Source organism: Cherax quadricarinatus, chromosome 32 (genome assembly GCF_038502225.1).
Source record: "Cherax quadricarinatus isolate ZL_2023a chromosome 32, ASM3850222v1, whole genome shotgun sequence".
NCBI lineage: Eukaryota > Metazoa > Arthropoda > Malacostraca > Decapoda > Parastacidae > Cherax > Cherax quadricarinatus.
This window is the reverse complement of record NC_091323.1, coordinates 24,480,829-24,504,576: the sequence shown is the minus strand read 5'-3', so window position 1 is coordinate 24,504,576 and position 23,748 is coordinate 24,480,829. Positions and strand designations below refer to the sequence as shown.

Genomic DNA, 23,748 nt, shown 5'->3' with positions numbered 1-23,748 from the left:
CTATGTGGTCAGTATGCACAGTATAAAAAAATTCCTGCAGCACACAGTGCATAATGAGAAAACAAATATTCCGACCATCTTTTTGCTTTAAAACAGCGACTTTGCAGTGTATTTTCGTATGTTATTTATGGTTGTATTCTAGTTTTCCTGGTATAATTTTATAGAATGGAAGACATATTACAGAAATTGAGATGATTTTGATTGGTTTCACAATGAAAAGTACCTTGAAATTGAGCTCAAAGTAGCAGAAATGTTCGATTTTTGCCAAAGTTCAAAAGTAAACAAATCATGCCACGTGTCCAATACATGTCGACTGGTGAGTCTAATATTCTTTCACAAGTGCGCTGATATTATTTATACCATTTCTACACTAATGCAGTAGTCTGCATAACAGTAAATCTTCTATATTTTTGTGAGAATAAAAATTCAAAGTGGAAAGCAAAAGAAATGTAAGAGAGGCCTGGGGACATGACTAATGAACAAAGAAAATGTTATTTTAGTGTCAGGAATGTCTGTCTTGTTTATTCTGGGCCCTATTTGGAAATTGCCATCTTTTGAAATTTGTGTGAAATTGGCAAAATTGCCAATTTCTGACCACTTTACTGGATAGTTGCAATCGGTAAATGGGTGGTTTCTTGTACACATTCGATAGAAAAAATGGAGTTCTAGCGAAATACACCTACCATCCGACTTACGACCTGCTCGACATACGACCACTCGACTTATGACCGTGCTTTGTATGCCAAATTTCTGGGAAATAAACAACTGTTTGTGATGTACACAGTGTTTATCCTAAACCTTACAGTATAAAACACAGTACTAACAGCATAAAAAGTTGGTTGGAACCAAGCTCGGTCGTAAGTGTAGGTGTAGGTGTAGTTATGATTTTTTGTCAACTGGTACATTGGAATTGGCCGAAAATAGGGCTCAAAGTGGGAGAAATCGTCAATGCTTAAACATCGTCAAGACTGCTAACTTCGCGAGAGCATAATTCCATAAGTTTTCCATCAAATTTCATACTTTTGGTGTCATTATGATTGGAAAAAGATTCTCTATCATTTCATAAGAAAATTCGTTTTTTTTTTTTTGAAAAATTTCCGACCCTGAGAACAAGTTTAGGAGAGGTCCTGCCGACTCTGAAAGGATTAAATGGAATCGAGCATTCTAAACTAATATTTCAAATACTACAAAGTAGGTGCTCGATTTACCTGTGCCAACTGCCACGCAACAAGAGGGAGGGATGGGGGGAGGAGAGAGAGAGAAAGGAGACAGAGAAAAAGTGAGAAAAAGAAAAAAGAAAAAGAGAAAGAGAGAGAGAAAAAAAAGAAAAAAAAAATGTAAACTTTGTTGATTGAATACAATCTTAAATATGGACTGGTTAAGTACAGGTATTATGGCTGCCTTTGGGTGGCCCTAGTCACTTTCACCTTCCACTCTCTCACAACCATGTTAAAAATTTAAACGTAAAAATATTTTGATAACCAAAAATAAAATTTTACCTTAATATACAACAAATGTCAATTATTAAACATCAGCCACTGCAAAATATATGCATTTTTTACAACTGCATCAATATATTAGTACTGTTTCTAGAGTACCACTTGCAATGTGTACATTTAAAACCAGTTTTTATGTCAATTCAGTACAGGTAGAGTACATATATTACTTTGGTATATGATTATTGGTGTAGCTTATCTTTCCTAGTTTGTCATGTGGAAAGTGGTAGGTGCAGGAATTGGAATTCAACTTCAGGTATTCATGCAGTCGATCTAGGAACTGTAACTAAATTTCCTCAGACAGTCATGTGGTAGATCCGAGAACTGTGGCTTAACTTCCTCATACAGCACGTCAAGTACAACTATTGCCTCGGCTAGTTTTATAATAGGTCCAGGAAGTGTAACTCAACTTCTCTCATCTAGTCATATTTGTGACCAGTATCCAGGGTACTGCCCTCACAGCCCTGCCTGAGGCAGTGCTTCCCTGTCAATCGTCTGATTAATAGGGTGTTTGTGCTTGCAGCTCTCAGGCCCACACAGCCCTCATAACACACAGCCTGAACTCATAACCTATCTGATCAGGCACTTGCAGGTGATAATTGTGTTGACAAGTCATGTAGTGGGTCTGAGAGGTATAGCTCAAGTATCTTAGCTAGCTGTACAGTACATCTAGGAAATGTTGAAGATTGAGACACTCATGCAACATATGGGAATCTTTATTAAGGAAATGTTTTGCCACACAGTTGCTTCTTCAGTCCAATACAAAGCAGAGAGGGGTAAGGAGAGTAGTAGTTTGAGGTAATCAGTCCCTCAGCCTGGAATCAATGTGTTCAGTGGCTGGAGAAGTGGGTTATATACTGTAGACAGGCAAGTCAATGCAGGAGGATGTGGGATCACAGTGAAACCATCCACTAGTGTAAGTAGGCCTTCGTCCATAGGTTGGACAAGTATTGAAGAATTCCTTGCATCAAGTTTCCATGACGTAATGTCAGACAGATATGGTAAATGATTTGAAAACCAACAAGTTGAAGATTGTTGCACAAGTGTCCCAATCTTCAACTTGTTGGTTTTCAAACCATTTATCACACCTAGGAAATGTAACATCTTCACTTAGGAAAATACAAAGGCCCTGAACTGTACCTCAACAAATCAGGTATCAGGTCCAGTCAGCAAAAGGCAGCTCTCAGAATGAACACGAATCCTAATTATAGACAACACACTGCCCTTAGGCAAATCTCTAGAACTTTCGAATACCAGTCATACATACTGTTTTTCAATTCCCATGTTCCAAGCATTATACAGTGGACCCCCGCATACCGGACGCCTTGCATAACGGACAATCCGCATACCGGACGCTTTGATCGCTAAAATTTTGCCTCGCATACCGCCCAAAAACCCGCTCAGCGCCCTTCGTCCGAGACGCGTCCAATGTGCGGCCTGAGCCACGCTCACATGTTCCGCCGGTGGCATTGTTTACCAGCCAGCTTCCGCGGTAACATCCAAGCATACAATCGGAACATTTCGTATTATTACAGTGTTTTTGGCGATTTTTTTCTGGAAAATAAGTGACTTCTAGTGGCAACCCTACAGCAATAAGGGTGAGAATTACTATGGAGATGAAGAAAAAGATCATTGATAAGTATGAAAGTGGAGTGCGTGTCTCCGAGCTGGCCAGGTTGTATAATAAACCCCAATCAACCATCGCTACTATTGGTGGTACAGCTGCTGCTGCTGCTGTACCACCGTCAGCTGCTGCTGCACTGTCAGCTGCTGCTGCACTGTCAGCTGCTGCTGCTGTACCACCGTCAGCTGCTCCTGCTGCTGTAACCGTCTGCTGCTGCTGTAGCATCGTCTGCTGCTGCTGTAGCATCGTCTGCTGCTGCTGTAGCATCGTCTGCTGCTGCTGTAGCATCGTCTGCTGCTGCTGTAGCATCGTCTGCTGCTGCTGTAGCATCGTCTGTTGCTGCTGTAGCATCGTCTGTTGCTGCTGTACCACCGTCAGCTGCTGCTGCTGCTGTAGCATCGTCTGCTGCTGCTGCTGCTGTAGCATCGTCTGCTGCTGCTGTAACATAGTTGCTGCTGTAGCATCGTCTGCTGCTGCTGTAGCATCGTCTGTTGCTGCTGTACCACCGTCAGCTGCTGCTGCTGCTGTAGCACCGTTGTTGGTGTGGCTTATTGAGAATACCAAGAAACAATTAACCCCAGAGGATTTGCCACCCAGGATAGCCCAAAAAAGTCAGTGTCATCGAAGACTGTCTAACTTATTTCCATTGGGGTCCTTAATCTTGTCTCCCAGGATGCAACCCACACCAGTCGACTAACACCCAGGTGAACAGGGAAAATGCCTGGAACTAGTGCTCATATTGGTGAATTTAGAGCTAGCAAAGGTTGGTTTGAGAGATTTAAGAATCGTAGTGACATACACAGTGTGATAAGGCCTGTTCTGGAAGAAAATACCAAACAGGACCTACAGTACTCAGGAGGAAAAGGCACTCCCAGGACACAGTGTCTCATCAGTCATTGCTGCATCTTCAATAAAGGTAAGTGTCATTTATTCTTCATTTAGTAGAGTAGTACATGCACAATATATATTGTGCATGTACTACTCTACTATTGTGCATGTATCCTTCTCTTTGTGTGTAGGAAAATGTATATTTCATGTGGTAAAAATTTTTTTTTCATGCTTTTGGGTGTCTTGCACGGATTAATTTGATTTCCATTATTTCTTATGGGGAAAATTCATTCACATACCGAACATTTCGCATAACAGCCAGCCCTCTTGCACGGATTAAGTGCTGATCTCAGGCAATTCTAAGAAAATTTTAACAGAATGCATAGGCACCACACCTGAAAAAATACCTCTGATATCCCCAGTGTTCAGCTGAACATTACAGAATCCCTACATAAATTAAAGGGCCAAAGATGTAGAATGACTTACCAAACAAACTGAAAAATTATAAGATTCTTACTGAATTCAAAAGTAAGCTAAAACAAACACTGTGCCTATATAATGAGTAAAATTATTTACTCTACCATATACAGTTGACCATCAGTTAATACGGTAGAAGACAATAATAATTCCCATAGATTACATTTCTGAAAACTGCTACTAATGATTTCCACAACTTATGGACTGAAAAACATGGAAAACAAATGGGTTGCATTCTTCAGACCCCCAAGAGCACTTACAACAAATTTTTGTGGTGTCATAAAAAACAAGTTTTTTCTTACCTAACATTGTCAATTATGATGCTTGGTGAACTACTTGAATTCTTGTGAGGTTCAGACAGTTAAAATAAAGTATATTAGCTAAAAATGGTAACATTAATACAGTGGACCCTCAGTTATCGGCCGTTCCTGTTATCGGCCAACTCGGTGATCGACCGGTTTTTCGGCTCCCGGTGATCAGCCATTTCGGACACGTCCATCCGCTGGCTGAGGCCATTTGCGCGCGTCAGTTTGGCTGTCTCTCTCGGTGTGTGAGGAAGCTTCTGCTCATACATCCAAACATTTTGCTTGTTTTCCATTGTTTTTTGTGGTAAAGAAAGTGAGAAACACAATGGAATTTAAGCATGAAGTGTAGCAGGCATGCAGGGAGTGTGGCAGGATGCAGGAAGTGGAGCAGGCATGCAGGGAGTGTAACCGGCATGCAGGGAGTGTAGCAGGCATGCAGGGAGTGTAGCAAGCATGCAGGGAGTGCAGCAGGCATGCAGGGAGTGCAGCAGGCATGCAGGGAGTGCAGCAGGCATGCAGGGAGTGCAGCAGACATGCAGGGAGTGTAGCAGACATGCAGGGAGTGCAGCAGACATGCAGGGAGTGCAGCAGGCATGCAGGGAGTGCAGCAGGCATGCAGGGAGTGTAGCAGGCATGCAGGGAGTGTAACAGGCATGCAGGGAGTGTAGCAGGCATGCAGGGAGTGTAGCAGGCATGCAGGGAGTGTAGCAGGCATGCAGGGAGTGTAGCAGGCATGCAGGGAGTGTAGCAGGCATGCAGGGAGTGTAGCAGACATGCAGGGAGTGTAGCAGACATGCAGGGAGTGTAGCAGACATGCAGGGAGTGTAGCAGACATGCAGGGAGTGTAGCAGACATGCAGGGAGTGTAGCAGGCATGCAGGGAGTGTAGCAGGCATGCAGGGAGTGTAGCAGGCATGCAGGGAGTGTAGCAGGCATGCAGGGAGTGTAGCAGGCATGCAGGGAGTGTAGCAGGCATGCAGGGAGTGTAGCAGGCATGCAGGGAGTGTAGCAGGCATGCAAGAAGTGTAGCAGGCATGCTGGGAGTGTAGCAGGCATGCAGGGAGTGTAGCAGGCATGCAGGGAGTGTAGCAGGCATGCAGGGAGTGTAGCAGGCATGCAGGGAGTGTAGCAGGCATGCAGGGAGTGTAGCAGGCATGCAGGGAGTGTAGCAGGCATGCAGGGAGTGTAGCAGGCATGCAGGGAGTGTAGCAGGCATGCAGGGAGTGTAGCAGGCATGCAGGGAGTGTAGCAGGCATGCAGGGAGTGTAGCAGGCATGCAGGGAGTGTAGCAGGCATGCAGGGAGTGTAGCAGGCATGCAGGGAGTGTAGCAGGCATGCAGGGAGTGTAGCAGGCATGCAGGGAGTGTAGCAGGCATGCAGGGAGTGTAACAGGCATTCCAGAAACCAGCACAAGTCTTCAATAAAGGTAAGCAATACTAATTTAATTGTTAAAAAAATTATTTTTTTGTGAATATTTTTCTCTGGAACGGATTAATTCTTATGGGAAACATTATTTCAGTTTTAGGCCGAGCTTCTGGAACGGATTACGGCCGATAACCGGGGTCCACTTATTGTACATTATTACTTACCTTCAAGTTGCAAGCCCTTATCTTTGCTTCATTGTCTCAAACTGACCAAATCATTGATTCTCTAACATCACACGCGTTATCTCCATGATACGTGCACCACCTTTCAGCATCTCTAGTTTTTTTCAAAATAAACATTGGTTTCACACTTAATCATCTTCCTTACTTCACAAGCATCACAGGCACTTCTTAGGAAGTCAAGATAAATACCCAGAGATGAGATGGGATGATGAAAAGATAAAAATGAGAATTGTACACTGAGCTACAATCATACAGCATACATTCAGACACAAAAGCATGGGAGTCTTTGGCAACATCCCATTACCATCCCTCACACTCCCCAGCAGTCCATTAAGCAATGGACTTGCTTAATGTGTCTTGGTGAGGTCTCAGTCCTGCCTGCTGTAGCGCTTATCAGAAATAGCGCCACTAATGGAAATGAATTCTGCTCTAGTAATCCTTAACAAAAATGGCCACCACCGATGGAAATTAATTCCACTACCACATGCCTCAGTGGAAATGGGTGCACTATTACTGAAAATGAAAACCTTAATTTAAATTTTATACTGAAACACAAGCTACGATCATGCAACTTAAGATTTTCTACCATATTCTTAAATGGAAAAAATGACCAGCTTTACTGCCCAATAACAATACTTAAATGTCATTTTATTAACCCTTTGACTGTCGCAACCCCAAATCCTGAGGTGCCTCCTGGTGTCGCAAAATATTTGAAAAAAAAAAAAAAATCTTATCAAATGATAGAGAATCTTTTCCCGATTGTAATGACACCAAAAGTATGAAATTTGACAGAAAACTTACGGATTTACACTCTCGTGAAGTTAGCAACCTTGGCAATATTTACAAATTGGTGATTTTGCCCGCTTTGAGCCCTATTTTTGGCTAATTCCATTGTTCCAGTCGACCAAACTCTCAGCCATTTCTTTAGAACTCCACTTGTTTTATCGATTGAGCACAAGAAACTGCCCATTTACAAATTTCAACTACCTAATAAAGTGGTCAGAAATTGGCAATTTGGCCAATTTCATGCAAATTAAAAAATATGCCAATTTCAAAACAGGATCCAGAATGAGCAATGCAGACATTCCTGGCTCTAAAATAACATTTTCTTAGTTCATCAGCCATGTCTCCAGGCCCCTCTGATATTACTCTTGCTTTCCATTTTGAATTTTTATTCAAACAAAAAAATTTTTTTTTTTTTTTTTTTTCAACAAGTCGGCCGTCTCCCACCGAGGCAGGGTGACCCAAAAAAAGAAAGAAAATCCCCAAAAAGAAAATACTTTCATCATCATTCAACACTTTCACCACACTCGCACATTATCACTGTTTTTGCAGAGGTGCTCAGAATACAACAGTCTAGAAGCATAAACATATAAAGATACACAACATATCCCTCCAAACTCCCAATATCCCAAACCCCTCCTTTAAAGTGCAGGCATTGTACTTCCCATTTCCAGGACTCAAGTCCGACTATATGAAAATAACCGGTTTCCCTGAATCCCTTCACTAAATATTACCCTGCTCACACTCCAACAGATCGTCAGGTCCCAAGTACCATTCGTCTCCATTCACTCCTATCTAACACGCTCACGCACGCTTGCTGGAAGTCCAAGCCCCTTACCCACAAAACCTCCTTTACCCCCTCTCTCCAACCCTTTCGAGGACGACCCCTACCCCGCCTGCCTTCCCCTATAGATTTATATGCTTTCCATGTCATTCTACTGTGATCCATTCTCTCTAAATGACCAAACCACCTCAACAACCCCTCTTCTGCCCTCTGACTAATACTTTTATTAACTCCACACCTTCTCCTAATTTCCACACTCCGAATTTTCTGCATAATATTTACACCACACATTGCCCTTAAACAGGACATCTCCGCTGCCTCCAACCGTCTCCTCGCTGCTGCATTTACCACCCAAGCTTCACACCCATATAAGAGTGTTGGTACTACTATACTTTCATACATTCCCTTCTTTGCCTCCATAGATAACGTTTTTTGACTCCACATATACCTCAACGCACCACTCACCTTTTTTCCCTCATCAATTCTATGATTAACCTCATCCTTCATAAATCCATCCGCCGACACGTCAACTCCCAAGTATCTGAAAACATTCACTTCTTCCATACTCCTCCTCCCCAATTTGATATCCAATTTTTCTTTATCTAAATCATTTGACACCCTCATCACCTTACTCTTTTCTATGTTCACTTTAAACTTTCTACCTTTACACACATTCCCAAACTCATCCACTAACCTTTGCAATTTTTCTTTAGAATCTCCCATAAGCACAGTATCATCAGCAAAAAGTAACTGTGTCAATTCCCATTTTGAATTTGATTCCCCATAATTTAATCCCACCCCTCTCCCAAACACCCTAGCATTTACTTCCTTTACAACCCCATCTATAAATATATTAAACAACCATGGTGACATTACACATCCCTGTCTAAGACCTACTTTTACCGGGAAGTAGTCTCCCTCTCTTCTACACACCCTAACCTGAGCCTCACTATCCTCATAAAAACTCTTTACAGCATTTAATAACTTACCACCTATTCCATATACTTGCAACATCTGCCACATTGCTCCTCTATCCACTCTATCATATGCCTTTTCTAAATCCATAAATGCAATAAAAACTTCCCTATCTTTATCTAAATACTGTTCACATATATGCTTCAATGTAAACACCTGATCTACACATCCCCTACCCACTCTAAAACCTCCTTGCTCATCCGCAATCCTACATTCTGTCTTACCTCTAATTCTTTCAATTATAACCCTACCGTACACTTTTCCTGGTATACTCAGTAAGCTTATTCCTCTATAATTTTTACAGTCTCTTTTGTCCCCTTTCCCTTTATATAAAGGGACTATACATGCTCTCTGCCAATCCCTAGGTACCTTCCCCTCTTTCATACATTTATTAAACAAAAGTACCAACCACTCCAACACAATATCCCCCCCTGCTTTTAACATTTCTGTCATGATCCCATCAGTTCCAGCTGCTTTACCCCCTTTCATTTTACGTAATGCCTCACGTACCTCCCCCACACTAACATTCTGCTCTTCTTCACTCCTAAAAGATGGTATACCTCCCTGACCAGTGCATGAAATTACTGCCTCTGTTTCTTCCTTAACATTTAAAAGTTCCTCAAAATATTCTCGCCATCTACCCAATACCTCCATCTCCCCATCTACTAACTCCCCTACTCTGTTTTTAACTGACAAATCCATATTTTCCCTAGGCTTTCTTAACTTGTTTAACTCACTCCAAAATTTTTTCTTATTTTCATTAAAAATTTCTTGACAGTGCCTCTCCCACTCTATCATCTGCTCTCCTTTTGCACTCTCTCACCACTCTCTTTACCTTTCTTTTACTCTCCATATACTCTGCTCTTCTTATAACACTTCTGCTTTGTAAAAACCTCTCATAAGCTACCTTTTTCTCTTTTATCACACCCTTTACTTCATCATTCCACCAATCACTCCTCTTTCCTCCTGCCCCCACCCTCCTATAACCACAAACTTCTGCCCCACATTCTAATACTGCATTTTTAAAACTATTCCAACCCTCTTCAAACCCCCCACTACTCATCTTTGCACTAGCCCACCTTTCTGCCAATAGTCGCTTATATCTCACCCGAACTTCCTCCTCCCTTAGTTTATACACTTTCACCTCCCTCTTACTTGTTGTTGCCACCTTCCTCTTTTCCCATCTACCTCTTACTCTAACTGTAGCTACAACTAAATAATGATCCGATATATCAGTTGCCCCTCTATAAACATGTACATCCTGGAGCCTACCCATCAACCTTTTATCCACCAATACATAATCTAATAAACTACTTTCATTACGTGCTACATCATACCTTGTATATTTATTTATCCTCTTTTTCATAAAATATGTATTACTTATTACCAAATTTCTTTCTACACATAGCTCAATTAAAGGCTCCCCATTTACATTTACCCCTGGCACCCCAAATTTACCTACTACTCCCTCCATAACATTTTTACCCACTTTAGCATTAAAATCCCCAACCACCATTACTCTCACACTTGATTCAAAACTCCCCACGCATTCACTCAACATTTCCCAAAATCTCTCTCTCTCCTCTACACTTCTCTCTTCTCCAGGTGCATACACGCTTATTATAACCCACTTTTCACATCCAATCTTTATTTTACTCCACATAATCCTTGAATTAATACATTTATAGTCCCTCTTTTCCTGCCATAGCTTATCCTTCAACATTATTGCTACTCCTTCTTTAGCTCTAACTCTATTTGAAACCCCTGACCTAATCCCATTTATTCCTCTCCACTGAAACTCTCCCACCCCCTTCAGCTTTGTTTCACTTAAAGCCAGGACATCCAGCTTCTTCTCATTCATAACATCCACAATCATCTCTTTCTTATCATCTGCACAACATCCACGCACATTCAGACTTCCCACTTTGACAATTTTCTTCTTCTTATTCTTTTTAGTAATCTTTACAGGAAAAGGGGTTACTAGCCCATTGTTCCCGGCATTTTAGTTGACTTTTACAACACGCATGGCTTACGGAGGAAAGATTCTTATTCCACTTCCCCATGGATATAAAAGGAAAATTAATAAGACCAAGAACTATTAAGATAAAATCAAAGAAAACTCAGATGAGTGTGTATAAATAAATGTGTACATGTATGTGTAGTGTGACCTAAGTGTAAGTAGAAGTAGCAAGACATGCCTGTAATCTTGCATATTTATGAGACAGACAAAAGACATCAGCAATCCTACCATCATGTAAAACAATCACAGGCTTATTATTGTTAAGCAGACAACTGCAATATTGTAATGTAATTGTATAAATAATGTCAACCCATTCATGACTGCATATCAGAATGGCTAGTTGGACATTTATTGGACAATGACGTCATTTGTTTACTCTTGAACATCGGCAAAAATCAAACATTTCCCCTACTTTGAGCTCCATTTCAAGGTCCTTTTCATAGTAAAACCAAACAAAATCACCTCTATGCATTTCTATATGTTTTCCACTCTATCGAATGTGACTACGAAAATGAGAATATAACTATAAAAACTATATGAAAATATACCTCAAAGTCGGCGTTTTAATCCAAAAACACGGTCAGAGTGTTTTTTTTTCTCAATGTGCACTGCTTGCTGCAGGTTTTTTTTTTATACTGCACACACTGACCACACAGACCCACTCTCTCACATGTGGGCCTACCAGCTTTCTCATGCTCGATTCAAAGCTGCCAGAATTTTTGAGTACATATACGTCAAGCACATTGGATCGTAAGACGTATATATATATGACCGAAACAGTCAAAGGGTTAAGATACACAAGATTTGAAAATTGAGATTGACTCGCAAAGCAGAGATCAAAGAGGAGAAAGAAACAGCGTGACCAACCACTATGGATCTCTCCCTTATAGGGAGATGGATAATTTTTTTTTTTTTTTTTTTTTTTTTACAAATTGGCAGTCTCCCACCAAGGCAGGGTAACCCCAAAAAGAAAATCCCCAAAAAGAAAATACTTTCATCATCATTCAACACTTTCACCTCACTCACACATAATCACTGTTTTTGCAGAGGTGCTCAGAATACAACAGTTTAGAAGTATATGCATATAAAGATACACAACACATCCCTCCAAACTGCCAATATCCTAAACCCCTCCTTTAGAGTGCAGGCATTGTACTTCCCACTTCCAGGACTCAAGTCCGGCTATATAAAATACTGTATATTGACTAATTCATATCAAACTATAAAACACCAACCTTAACATGCCTCTGAGTTGAGGATCTGATACTATTTTGGTTGATGATGGAAAGTAGGTTGTGAGATTCCGTAATCTATCAATTTGAGTCGAGGTCCAGGTTCTTAGCGAGCTGCTGATTTCCTGAAAGAGTATTATTATTACTCACTGAATAACAAAATGCTGAAGATAACACACCGTGTACAATGTAATCAAGACATGTAAAGAATTATAATTAGCCAGTCCTACTTATTCACTACAAACAGAATAGCAAAACCAAAAACACCAGCAGAGTACAAGGAACCTAACATGATTGAAAACAAGTGAAAAACTTAAACCTCGAAAGATTATGTTAAATGTGCTTTATCTCCATAAACAGATGCCACCGCTACAAATACCATCAATGCATCGCTGCTTGAATTAAGACATCACATCTCTTGAATTAATGACTACAAACTATACCACAGGAGACCTATCACATTTTAGCAATCATACAATATGACTAGAGGCAGAGGTAAGGCAAATGGGCCAAAATATAGCCACCAAAACACTGAAGACACAGCATCGTATACCCCTGTGGGAGCAGATGCCAGGCAGTTCACAATGGCAATCAAAACATTCCTCTGGTTTCAGAGGATTTACCACTGAACATCAACCCAAAGAACCTCTATTAACAATTAAAATATAAGATGAAGCAATACTAAAATTTCAAGATTCAGTAGAACATCACATAATGCAAGAGCTACTTTCCTGAAATAGATATTGTATGAGATTATGTACTATGGTTTAGGCTCCGGACTCCACCTATAAAAAAAAAAAAAAAAAAAAAAAGCAACCAAACTTGACCAAATATATTGTAGATGATGATACTTGTTTATCTAGAAGTTTGTGTTTTGTGCCCAAGTCCTAAAAACTTAATAAAAACAAAAAAAAAAACTTAATTAGGTTTGGCAAATACAGTACATAGCATATTCCTTCCAAAGAAAACAGAGTGCTAGTTCCTGGTTATAAAGTATGCTTAAAAATTACCAACAAAGTACTACCCCTACCTTAAGTTCTTTGTTTCTCTTGCTTGTTTATGAAGTGTCTGGAGATTATGCGACTACCAAACAGTAGATGGATGTAATATACGTCTACTTACATTTTATCAGTTGATGCCACTCGTACTTTTCATCTGTTGACACTATCACAGAATTCATTACACAATTTTCTCATTGATAACAGAAATATGGAATAATTTTATCCTACATTAAATTCTTCATTCTCTCTTTTTTTTCTTTTTTAACACGTCGGCAGTTTCCCATCAAGGAAGGGCGACACAAGATAGAAAAACGCAAAAAGAAAGAAAAAACTTTCATCATCATTCAACACTTTCACCATCACTCATACATAATCAGTCTTTGCAGAGGCACTCAGATACGACAGCTTAGACATCCCTTCAAACTGCCAATATCCCAAACCCCTCCTTTAAAGTGCAGGCATTGTACTTCCCATTTCCAGGACTCAAGTCCAGATAACTGGTTTCCCTGAAACCCTTCACAAAACATTACCCTGCTCACACTCCAACAGCTCGTCAGGTTCCAAAAACCATTCGTCTCCATTCACTCCCATTAACATGCTCATGCACGCTTGCTGGAAGCCCAAGCCCCTCACTCACAAAACCTCCTTTACCCCCTCCCTCCAACCTTTTCAGGGATGACCCCTACCCCACCTTCCTTCCCCAACAGATTTAAACACTCTCCAATCATCCTACTTTGTTCCATTCTCTCTAAATAACCAAACCACCTGAACAGCCCCCTCTTCAGCCCTCTCACTAATACTTTTAGTAACTCCACACCTCCTCCTAATTTCCACACTGTGAATTCTCTGCATAATATTTACACTACACTTAGACACGACATCTCCACTGCCTCCAGCCGCCTCCTCACTGCAGCATTTACAACCCATGCTACACACCCATACAAGTGTTGGTACCACTATACTCTCATACCTTCCCTTCTTTACCTCCATGGAAAATGTCCTTTTCTCCACTTTTATCAGCTAATAGATGTGGGTCAGTCTTCTGTTAAGATGAAGAGGGCCATTATCACATATGCTGTATGGAACCAGTCAGCAATGTTTTTTCCCCCTGGCCATATAAATCTTAGAACACGAAAGTTTTCAAGCCTGAGCAACTATTTTAATACTTTTACAGTGCGTGAACTCAGGTAAAACCATGTACGTACTATTTTTTAATATTAATACAACAGCATTTTATTAAAATAAGTACTATGTAGACAAGCACTAAGTTCTGACCGAGCAGTAATTCAGGTAATTTGAAATGTGATGTTTGTGTGAACATACAGTAGAACCCCCATATCCACGGATTTGGTATTCATGGTTTCGGTGATCCACGGTTTACTGTGGACTAAAAATACCTCTTTATCTTGTATAATAATGGAAAAGTAGAAAATCTGGCAGTTCTTCAAAGCCTAAGAGAAACCATGAAGTGCCCGTCAGTGAATAAGTGATAATTCTTCCCTTATTGTGCATAATTTATCAATTGAACTTTATACAGTGGTCCCTCGCTTTTCGTAGTTCTCGGGAATCATATATTTCGGAAATCATAGGGATATTTTCTTATAAACATGGGCTCGCTAATCATAGGTTGACTCACGAATAGTAGTTCGTCCGGGACGCATACGCACGGTGTGAGCCGGGGCGGCCTCCCTACCCAGCCAGTCTGGCATTGTTTACCAGTGAGCGAAGGTCCCCTCACGTGCTCCTACGAAATATTTCATAATATTCCACTCATTTTAGTGCTTGCAAGTACTAAATAAGCTACCATGGCTCCAAAGAAAGCTCCTAGTGCCAAGCCTGTGGTAAAGAAGGTGAGAAATACAATTGAATTTAAGAAAAACACCAATGAACAATATGAAAGTGGCACAAGTGTGGCCGAACTGGCCAGGATGTATAAAAAACCCTACACAACCATGTTCCATAGTGGCCAAGAAAAAGGAAATCAAGGATGCTGTTGTTGCAAAGGGGGTAACTATGCTGACAAAAATGAGATCACCAGTACTCGAAGAGGTTAAGAAGTTATTATTGATGTGGATAAATGAGAAAGAATTAGCAGGAGATACTCTTATGAGTTCGATTATTTGTGAAAAGGCTAGGCAGTTGCACAACGATCTGGTAAAGAAATTTCCTGCAAATAGTGGTGATGTGAGTGAATTTAAGGCCAGCAAAGGTTGGTTTGAGAGATTTAAGAACCGTACTGGCATACACAGTGTGGTAAGGCATGGTGAGGCTGCCAGTTCAGACCACAAGGCGGCTGAAAAGTATGTGCATGAATTCAAGGAGTACATAAACAGTGAAGGACTGAAACCTGAACAAGTGTTCAATTGTGATGAAACGGGCCTCTTTTGGAAGAAAATACCAAAGAGGACCTTCATTACACAGGAGGAAAAGGCAATGCCAGGACACAAGCCTATGAAAGACAGGCTGACGCTCATGTTCTGTGCTAATGCTAGTGGGGATTTCAAAGTGAAGCCATTACTAGTGTACCATTCTGAAAATCCCAAAGTGTTAAGGAAAAACAATGTTATGAAGAGTAAATTGTGTGTGTTTTGGAAATCTAATAGTAAGGCATGACTCAAGAAATCGTAATGACACGATTGCAAACAAACCATACCCCCGACCGGGATTGAACCCGCGGTCATAGAGTCTCAAAACTCCAGCCCGTCGCGTTAGCCACTAGACCAGCTAGCCACAATAAGATTCATCCAACTAGGTATATTTCTACACCATAGGAAGGTTAGCACAGGCACCACTGTGACCACAAATGAAAGTTTTTACAGATGAATCTCCAGCTAGCGTGGCCGTGACAAACTCTAGCTCAAGTCCCTTCACTGCCGTGGTGCCTGTGCTAACCTTCCTATGGTGTAGAAATATACCTAGTTGGATGAATCTTATTGTGGCTAGCTGGTCTAGTGGCTAACGTGACGGGCTGGAGTTTTGAGACTATGACCGCGGGTTCAATCCCGGCCGGGGGTATGGTTTGTTTGCAATCGTGTCATTATGATTTCTTGAGTCATGTTGACGGCAGTGAAGGGACTTGAGCTAGAGTTCGTCACGGCCACGCTAGCTGGAGATTCGTCTGTAAAACTTGCATTTGTGGTCACAATGGTGCCTGTGCTAACCTTCCTATGGTGTAGAAATATACCTAGTTGGATGAATCTTATTGTGGCTAGCTGGTCTAGTGGCTAACGCAACGGGCTGGAGTTTTGAGACTATGACCGCGGATTCAATCCCGGCCGGGGGTATGGTTTAGTAAGGCATGGGTCACGAGGGAAATTTTCGTCGAGTGGTTCAATGAAGTGTTTGGCCCTAGTGTGAAGAATTACCTCCTGGAAAAGAAATTGGATCTCAAGTGCCTGCTAGTAATGGACAATGCACCTGCTCATCCTCCAAACTTGGATGACCTAATTTTTGAGGAGTTTGGGTTCATCACAGTAAAGTTCTTGCCCCCCGAATACCACTCCACTCCTCTCCTCCAGCCCATGGACCAGCAGGTCATTGCAAACTTTAAAAAAGTCTACACAAAAGCAATGTTTCACAGGTGCTTGACTGTGACCACAGACACTCCCTTGACCCTAAGGGAATTTTGGAGAGAACACTTCAGCATCCTCCATTACATAACCCTTATAGGTATGGCTTGGGAAGGAGTGACTACCAGGACTTTGAACTCTGCCTGGAGAAAATTGTGGCCAGATTGTGTCGACAAGAGGGATTTTGAAGGGTTTGGGACTGACCCTGATGAGCCTATGTCTGTTGTTAAATCAATTGTGGCACTGGGGAGTTCCATGGGGTTGGATGTGAGTTTGGAGGATGTGGAAGAATTGGTGGAAGACCACAACGAAGAGCTCACCACTGAGGAGCTGCAAGAGCTTCAGCAGGAACAGCAACAGATCGCAGCTCAGAATCTTGCTGCAAAGGAGGAGGAAGAGAGATGGAAGAAGGTGCCTTCTTCAGAAATTAAAGAGATTTTTGCTATGTGGGGTAAGATGGAAAGCTTTATGGAGAAACATCACCCTGACAAGGTTGTTGCAAGCCATGTTGGCAACATGTACAGTGACAGCCTTGGGCCATTTTAGGGAAGTGTTTAAGAGACGCCAGAAACAGAGCTCTCTCCACAGTTATTTTGCGAGACAGGACTCCAGTGACTCTCAAGGTGGTCCTAGTGGCATTAAGAAACAGAGAAGAGAAGCAACCCCAGAAAAGCAATTGGTACCTGAGGTGTTGATGGAAGGGGATTCCCCTTCCAAACTGTAAACAATCCAATCTCTCTCCTCCTCCAGTCTCCCATACACTAAGAAGAATCTCCAATAAAGGTAAGTGTTATGCTGTTAATGTTTCATTCATCATTTCCCATTGTATTGTTTATGTACTACATCTATATTTCATGTAAAAATTTTTTTTGTTTTAATACTTCTGGGTGTTAGGAACGGATTAATTGTATTTACATTATTTCTTATGGGGAAAATTGATTCGCAAATCGTAGATTTCGATAATAGTAGCAACTCCAGGAACGGATTAACTATGAAAAACGAGGGACCACTGTAACAGGCATGTACAGGGCTTATATACAGGGTTTACTAGTATCCACAATATTGGTAACCATGGCATGTCCTTGGAATGCATCCCCAATGGATACGGGGGTCCCACTTTTTTTTTTTAATCACCCTAACTTGATGGAATGTAGGTAGTAGGTTGGTAGACAGCAACCGCCCAGGGAGGTACTACCGTCCTGCCAAGCGAGTGTAAAATGGAAACCTGAAATTGTTTTACATGATGGTAGGATTGCTGGTGTCTTTTTTCTGTCTCAAACATGCAAGATGTCAGGTACATCTTGCTACTTCTACTTACACTTAAGTCACACTACACATACGTGTCTTCCTCTTTCTTTCAACACACCGGCCGTATCCCACCGAGGCAGGGTGGCCCAAAAGGAAAAAACAAAAGTTTCTCCTTTTACCTTTTACATTTAGTAATATATACAGGAGAAGGGGTTACTAGCCCCCTTGCTCCTGGCATTTTAGTCGCCTCTTACAACACGCATGGCTTACGGAGGAAGAATTCCGTTCCACTTCCCCATGGAGGCAAGAGGAAATAAACAAGAACAAGAACTAGTAAGAAAATAGAAGAAAACCCAGAGGGGTGTGTGTGAATATATATGCTTGTACATGTATGTGTAGTGTGATCTAAGTGCAAGTAGAAGTAGCAAGACGTACCTGAAATCTTGCATGTTTATGAGACAGACAGACACCAGCAATCCTACCATCATGTAAAAATTACAGGCTTACGTTGTACACTCATTTGGCAGGATGGTAGTACCTCCCTGGGCGGTTGCTGTTTACCAACCTACTACCTAGGACATATACATGTACACGCATATATATACACACCCCTCTGGGTTTTCTTCTATTTTCTTTCTAGTTCTTGTTCTTGTTTATTTCCTCTTATCTCCATGGGGAAGTGGAACAGAATTCTTCCTCCATAAGCCATGCGTGTTGTAAGAGGCGAATAAAATGCCAGGAGCAAAGGGCTAGTAACCCCTTCTCCTGTACATATTACTAAATGTAGAAGGAGAAACTTTCGTTTTTCCTTTTGGGCCACCCCGCCTTGGTGGGATCCGGCCGGTGTGTTGAACGAAAGAACTTGATGGAAGACAGAACATAAAGGAGCATCTCACTTATACAACAGGTTAGGTTCCGGGCTATCGCTGTAAAGCAAAACAGTCTTTTTTTCACTATCAAATACACCTACCATCCGACTTACGACCAAGCTTGGTTCCGACCAACCGGTCGTAAGTCAAAATGGACACAAGTCGAACCTTACTACTGGATATCAACATCCAGCTGTTTTATTTTGGCATTTCATTTTTTACTTTACTTTTCATGCTGTTAGTACTGTATTTTATACTGTAAGGTTTAGGATAAACACTGTGTACAGCACAAACAGTTGTTTATTTCCCAGAAATTTGGCATACAAAACATGGTCGTAAGTCGAGTGGTCATATGTCGAGCAGGCTGTAAGTCGGAGTAAGTCGTAAGTCGGATGGTAGTCATGGAGAACCTCCATGACTACAGTGCACTTCACACCAACTCCAAGGCTGAGGGACTGATTACCTCATCTTCTGTATATAGTTCTATTGTCTTCAAATTATGTCCTGGAATTTGTATTGATAAAGCCACTGGATGGCGAAACGTCTACAATAAAGATACCCAGATGTTGTATGTGTCTTAATTTCTTCTTGTTGGTATTGTATATCATTCTTGTACAATTGGGAACCTACCTTTAAGCTGCATTATCATTTTTATTTTGGGGACTTCAGTACCACTATTTTACACCACCAATGGGTGGGAAATTTTTAAATATACTGGAGAATACCTTAAGACAATCACTGTAAAATATGAGAAATTTTATATTTGTAATACAAAATCTTACCTGAATCTCCTCCTCAGAATACCTCTTTTCTTTCATGTAACCTTGTATATCCTTTAACAATTTACCAAGGAAAAACTGGTCTATGATAAAAAACTCTGAAGACACCTTCCACCATGACAACAGAGTGGTCGGTGGTGCGAGATTGAGAGTTGCAGCATAGTGGTCCAAAAGAGACTGAGCAGTGCTACTAAGATTACCATTCCATGGTGTAGGCAAGGTCCACTCTACCTGTTGGATAATAAATAATATGAACAGTGCTAGCTTGTGTAAGGATTACTACTGTATATTAAGACAATACACCATTATAAAATTCACAGAATAAGTAGAGATTATAGTGAATTTGATTCAAATAAAGACTTTTTAAATAAATTGGCTTAGACTGAAAAATTTCATCTCCAGTCTCAAAAAATAGCATACATAACTTTTATATTACATAACACTCATTTCCAAACCTCTCAAAAAAATACATTTAGAATTAAGACATGTTAAAAACAGGTGGGAATAGTATAGTGTTAGAGTTGTTGGAATTTGCTCAATATATGTATGAAAGAAGGGAAGGTACCTAAGGATTGGCAGAGAGCATGAATAGTTCCCCTCATACATGGGGAAAGGAGACAAGAGAAATCAAGAATTACAAGAGATAACCCTGTTGAATATAATGGATAATAAATAATTTGAGATTTTTTATTCTTCAGTCCTTGGATGTTTAAGAATTTCATGGGGACTTGCAGGAAGCCATAAATGCAACAATGATGAAAAATAAATACTAAAGTTCATATTAAAGAGTGACACTAAGATCATTAGGCTCATAAACTCTGGAAAAGAGATATGCTGTCAGTTAAGACTTGAAAACATGAACAGATTCTTGGCTCTTAAACTCTGGCCACTTGCTTAATAATCAACGAGCTACATCAGAAAAACTTGTTTCTGCAAATGACTTATCCCCAACAACACAAGGCTCAATCCATCTAAAGGGGTCTGTAAAAGATACAAGCATATCAGCAAGATACTTGGGCTCTTTAAGCTCATTAAGCTCTAAAAAAGTTCCTCTATATCATCTGATTTTATGTAAAGGTGATTGAAAAAGAGCATCCCAAGTGAATAGCATATACAGTATGTACAATGAAGGCCTTTCCACACACTAATTTTGGATGCACTTTTTCAATTACATTTACAAAAAAATCATAGTATATGGGAATAGGAGCAGCTTTATAAGAGCTGACTAACTTTAAATCTTAATAAACTGAGGCTAGATCCAATTCTTGCTTTGACAGTGAGCCAATCCATCTCATAAGTAGGGACTAGTGGAAACCCCAGTTGGAAGAAAACAGTGTAACTGCACAATTCAGTACAGACTAGTCTTTTTGGCAAATAGTATTGATGCGAGAAGTGGGTCATAATAAGCGTGTATGCACCTGGAGAAGAGAGGAATGCAGAGGAGAGAGAGAGACTTTGGGAGATGTTAAGTGAATGTATAGGAGCCTTTGAACCAAGTGAGAGAGTAATTGTGGTAGGGGACCTGAATGCTAAAGTAGGAGAAACTTTTAGAGAGGGTGTGGTAGGTAAGTTTGGGGTGCCAGGTGTAAATGATAATGGGAGCCCTTTGATTGAACTTTGTATAGAAAGGGGTTTAGTTATAGGTAATACATATTTTAAGAAAAAGAGGATAAATATGTATACAAGATATGATGTAGGGCGAAATGACAGTAGTTTGTTGGATTATGTATTGGTAGATAAAAGACTGTTGAGTAGACTTCAGGATGTACATGTTTATAGAGGGGCCACAGATATATCAGATCACTTTCTAGTTGTAGCTACACAGAGTAAAAGGTAGATGGGATACAAGGAGAATAGAAGCATCAGGGAAGAGAGAGGTGAAGGTTTATAAACTAAAAGAGGAGGCAGTTAGGGAAAGATATAAACAGCTATTGGAGGATAGATGGGCTAATGAGAGCATAGGCAATGGGGTCGAAGAGGTATGGGGTAGGTTTAAAAATGTAGTGTTAGAGTGTTCAGCAGAAGTTTGTGGTTACAGGAAAGTGGGTGCGGGAGGGAAGAGGAGCGATTGGTGGAATGATGATGTAAAGAGAGTAGTAAGGGAGAAAAAGTTAGCATATGAGAAGTTTTTACAAAGTAGAAGTGATGCAAGGAGGGAAGAGTATATGGAGAAAAAGAGAGAAGTTAAGAGAGTGGTGAAGCAATGTAAAAAGAGAGGAAATGAGAGAGTGGGTGAGATGTTATCAACAAATTTTGTTGAAAATAAGAAAAAGTTTTGGAGTGAGATTAACAAGTTAAGGAAGCCTAGAGAACAAATGGATTCATCAGTAAAAAATAGGAGAGGAGAGTTATTAAATGGAGAGTTAGAGGTATTGGGAAGATGGAGGGAATATTTTGAGGAATTGTTAAATGTTGATGAAGATAGGGAAGCTGTGATTTCGTGTATAGGGCAAGGAGGAATAACATCTTGTAGGAGTGAGGAAGAGCCAGTTGTGAGTGTGGGGAAAGTTCGTGAGGCAGTAGGTAAAATGAAAGGGGGTAAGGCAGCCGGGATTGATGGGATAAAGATAGAAATGTTAAAAGCAGGTGGGGATATAGTTTTGGAGCGGTTGGTGCAATTATTTAATAAATGTATGGAAGAGGGTAAGGTACCTAGGGATTGGCAGAGAGCATGCATAGTTCCTTTGTATAAAGGCAAAGGGGACAAAAGAGAGTGCAAAAATTATAGGGGGATAAGTCTGTTGAGTATACCTGGTAAAGTGTATGGTAAAGTTATTATTGAAAGAATTATAAGACTGAGAATAGGATAGCAGATGAACAAGGAGGCTTTAGGAAAGGTAGGGGGTGTGTGGACCAGGTGTTTACAGTGAAACACATAAGTAAACAGTATTTAGATAAGGCTAAAGAGGTCTTTGTGGCATTTATGGATTTGGAAAAGGCGTATGACAGGGTGGATAGGGGGGCAATGTGGCAGATGTTGCAGGTGTATGGTGTAGGAGGTAGGTTACTGAAAGCAGTGAAGAGTTTTTACGAGGATAGTGAGGCTCAAGTTAGAGTATGTAGGAAAGAGGGAGATTATTTCCCAGTAAAAGTAGGCCTTAGACAAGGATGTGTGATGTCACCATGGTTGTTTAATATATTTATAGATGGGGTTGTAAGAGAAGTAAAAGCGAGGGTCTTGGCAAGAGGCGTGGAGTTAAAAGATAAGGAATCACACAAAGTGGGAGTTGTCACAGTTGCTCTTTGCTGATGACACTGTGCTCTTGGGAGATTCTGAAGAGAAGTTGCAGAGATTGGTGGATGAATTTGGTAGGGTGTGCAAAAGAAGAAAATTAAAAGTGAATACAGGAAAGAGTAGGGTTATGAGGATAACAAAAATATTAGGTGATGAAAGATTGGATATCAGATTGGAGGGAGAGAGTATGGAGGAGGTGAATGTATTCAGATATTTGGGAGTGGACGTGTCAGCGGATGGGTCTATGAAGGATGAGGTGAATCATAGAATTGATGAGGGGAAAAGGGTGAGTGGTGCACTTAGGAGTCTGTGGAGACAAAGAACTTTGTCCTTGGAGGCAAAGAGGGGAATGTATGAGAGTATAGTTTTACCAACACTCTTATATGGGTGTGAAGCATGGGCGATGAATGTTGCAGCGAGGAGAAGGCTGGAGGCAGTGGAGATGTCATGTCTGAGGGCAATGTGTGGTGTGAATATAATGCAGAGAATTTGTAGTTTGGAAGTTAGGAGGAGGTGCGGGATTACCAAAACTGTTGTCCAGAGGGCTGAGGAAGGGTTGTTGAGGTGGTTCGGACATGTAGAGAGAATGGAGCGAAACAGAATGACTTCAAGAGTGTATCAGTCTGTAGTGGAAAGAAGGCGGGGTAGGGGTCGGCCTAGGAAAGGTTGGAGGGAAGGGGTAAAGGGGGTTTTGTGTGCGAGGGGCTTGGACTTCCAGCAGGTGTGCGTGAGCGTGTTTGATAGGAGTGAATGGAGACGAATGGTTTTTAATACTTGACGTGCTGTTGGAGTGTGAGCAAAGTAACATTTATGAAGGGGTTCAGGGAAACCGGCAGGCCGGACTTGAGTCCTGGAGATGGGAAGTACAGTGCCTGCACTCTGAAGGAGGGGTGTTAATGTTGCAGTTTAAAAACTGT

The 23,748-nt window shown here is 41.0% G+C and overlaps 1 protein-coding gene across 5 annotated transcripts in view; it reads right to left on the bottom strand.

Moving 5' to 3' along the window:
- Positions 1–23,748, bottom strand: part of LOC128690150 (protein unc-13 homolog 4B-like) — a 195,102-nt gene that overhangs the window by 113,860 nt on the left and 57,494 nt on the right. For all 5 annotated transcript variants that reach the window (XM_070090542.1, XM_070090544.1, XM_070090543.1 and 2 more), the window contains 2 exons: positions 19,600–19,827; positions 12,134–12,255 (listed from right to left, as the gene is read on the bottom strand). In XM_070090542.1, coding sequence (XP_069946643.1) covers positions 12,134–12,255; positions 19,600–19,827 — 350 coding nt within the window. The remainder of the gene's footprint in view (positions 1–12,133; positions 12,256–19,599; positions 19,828–23,748) is intronic.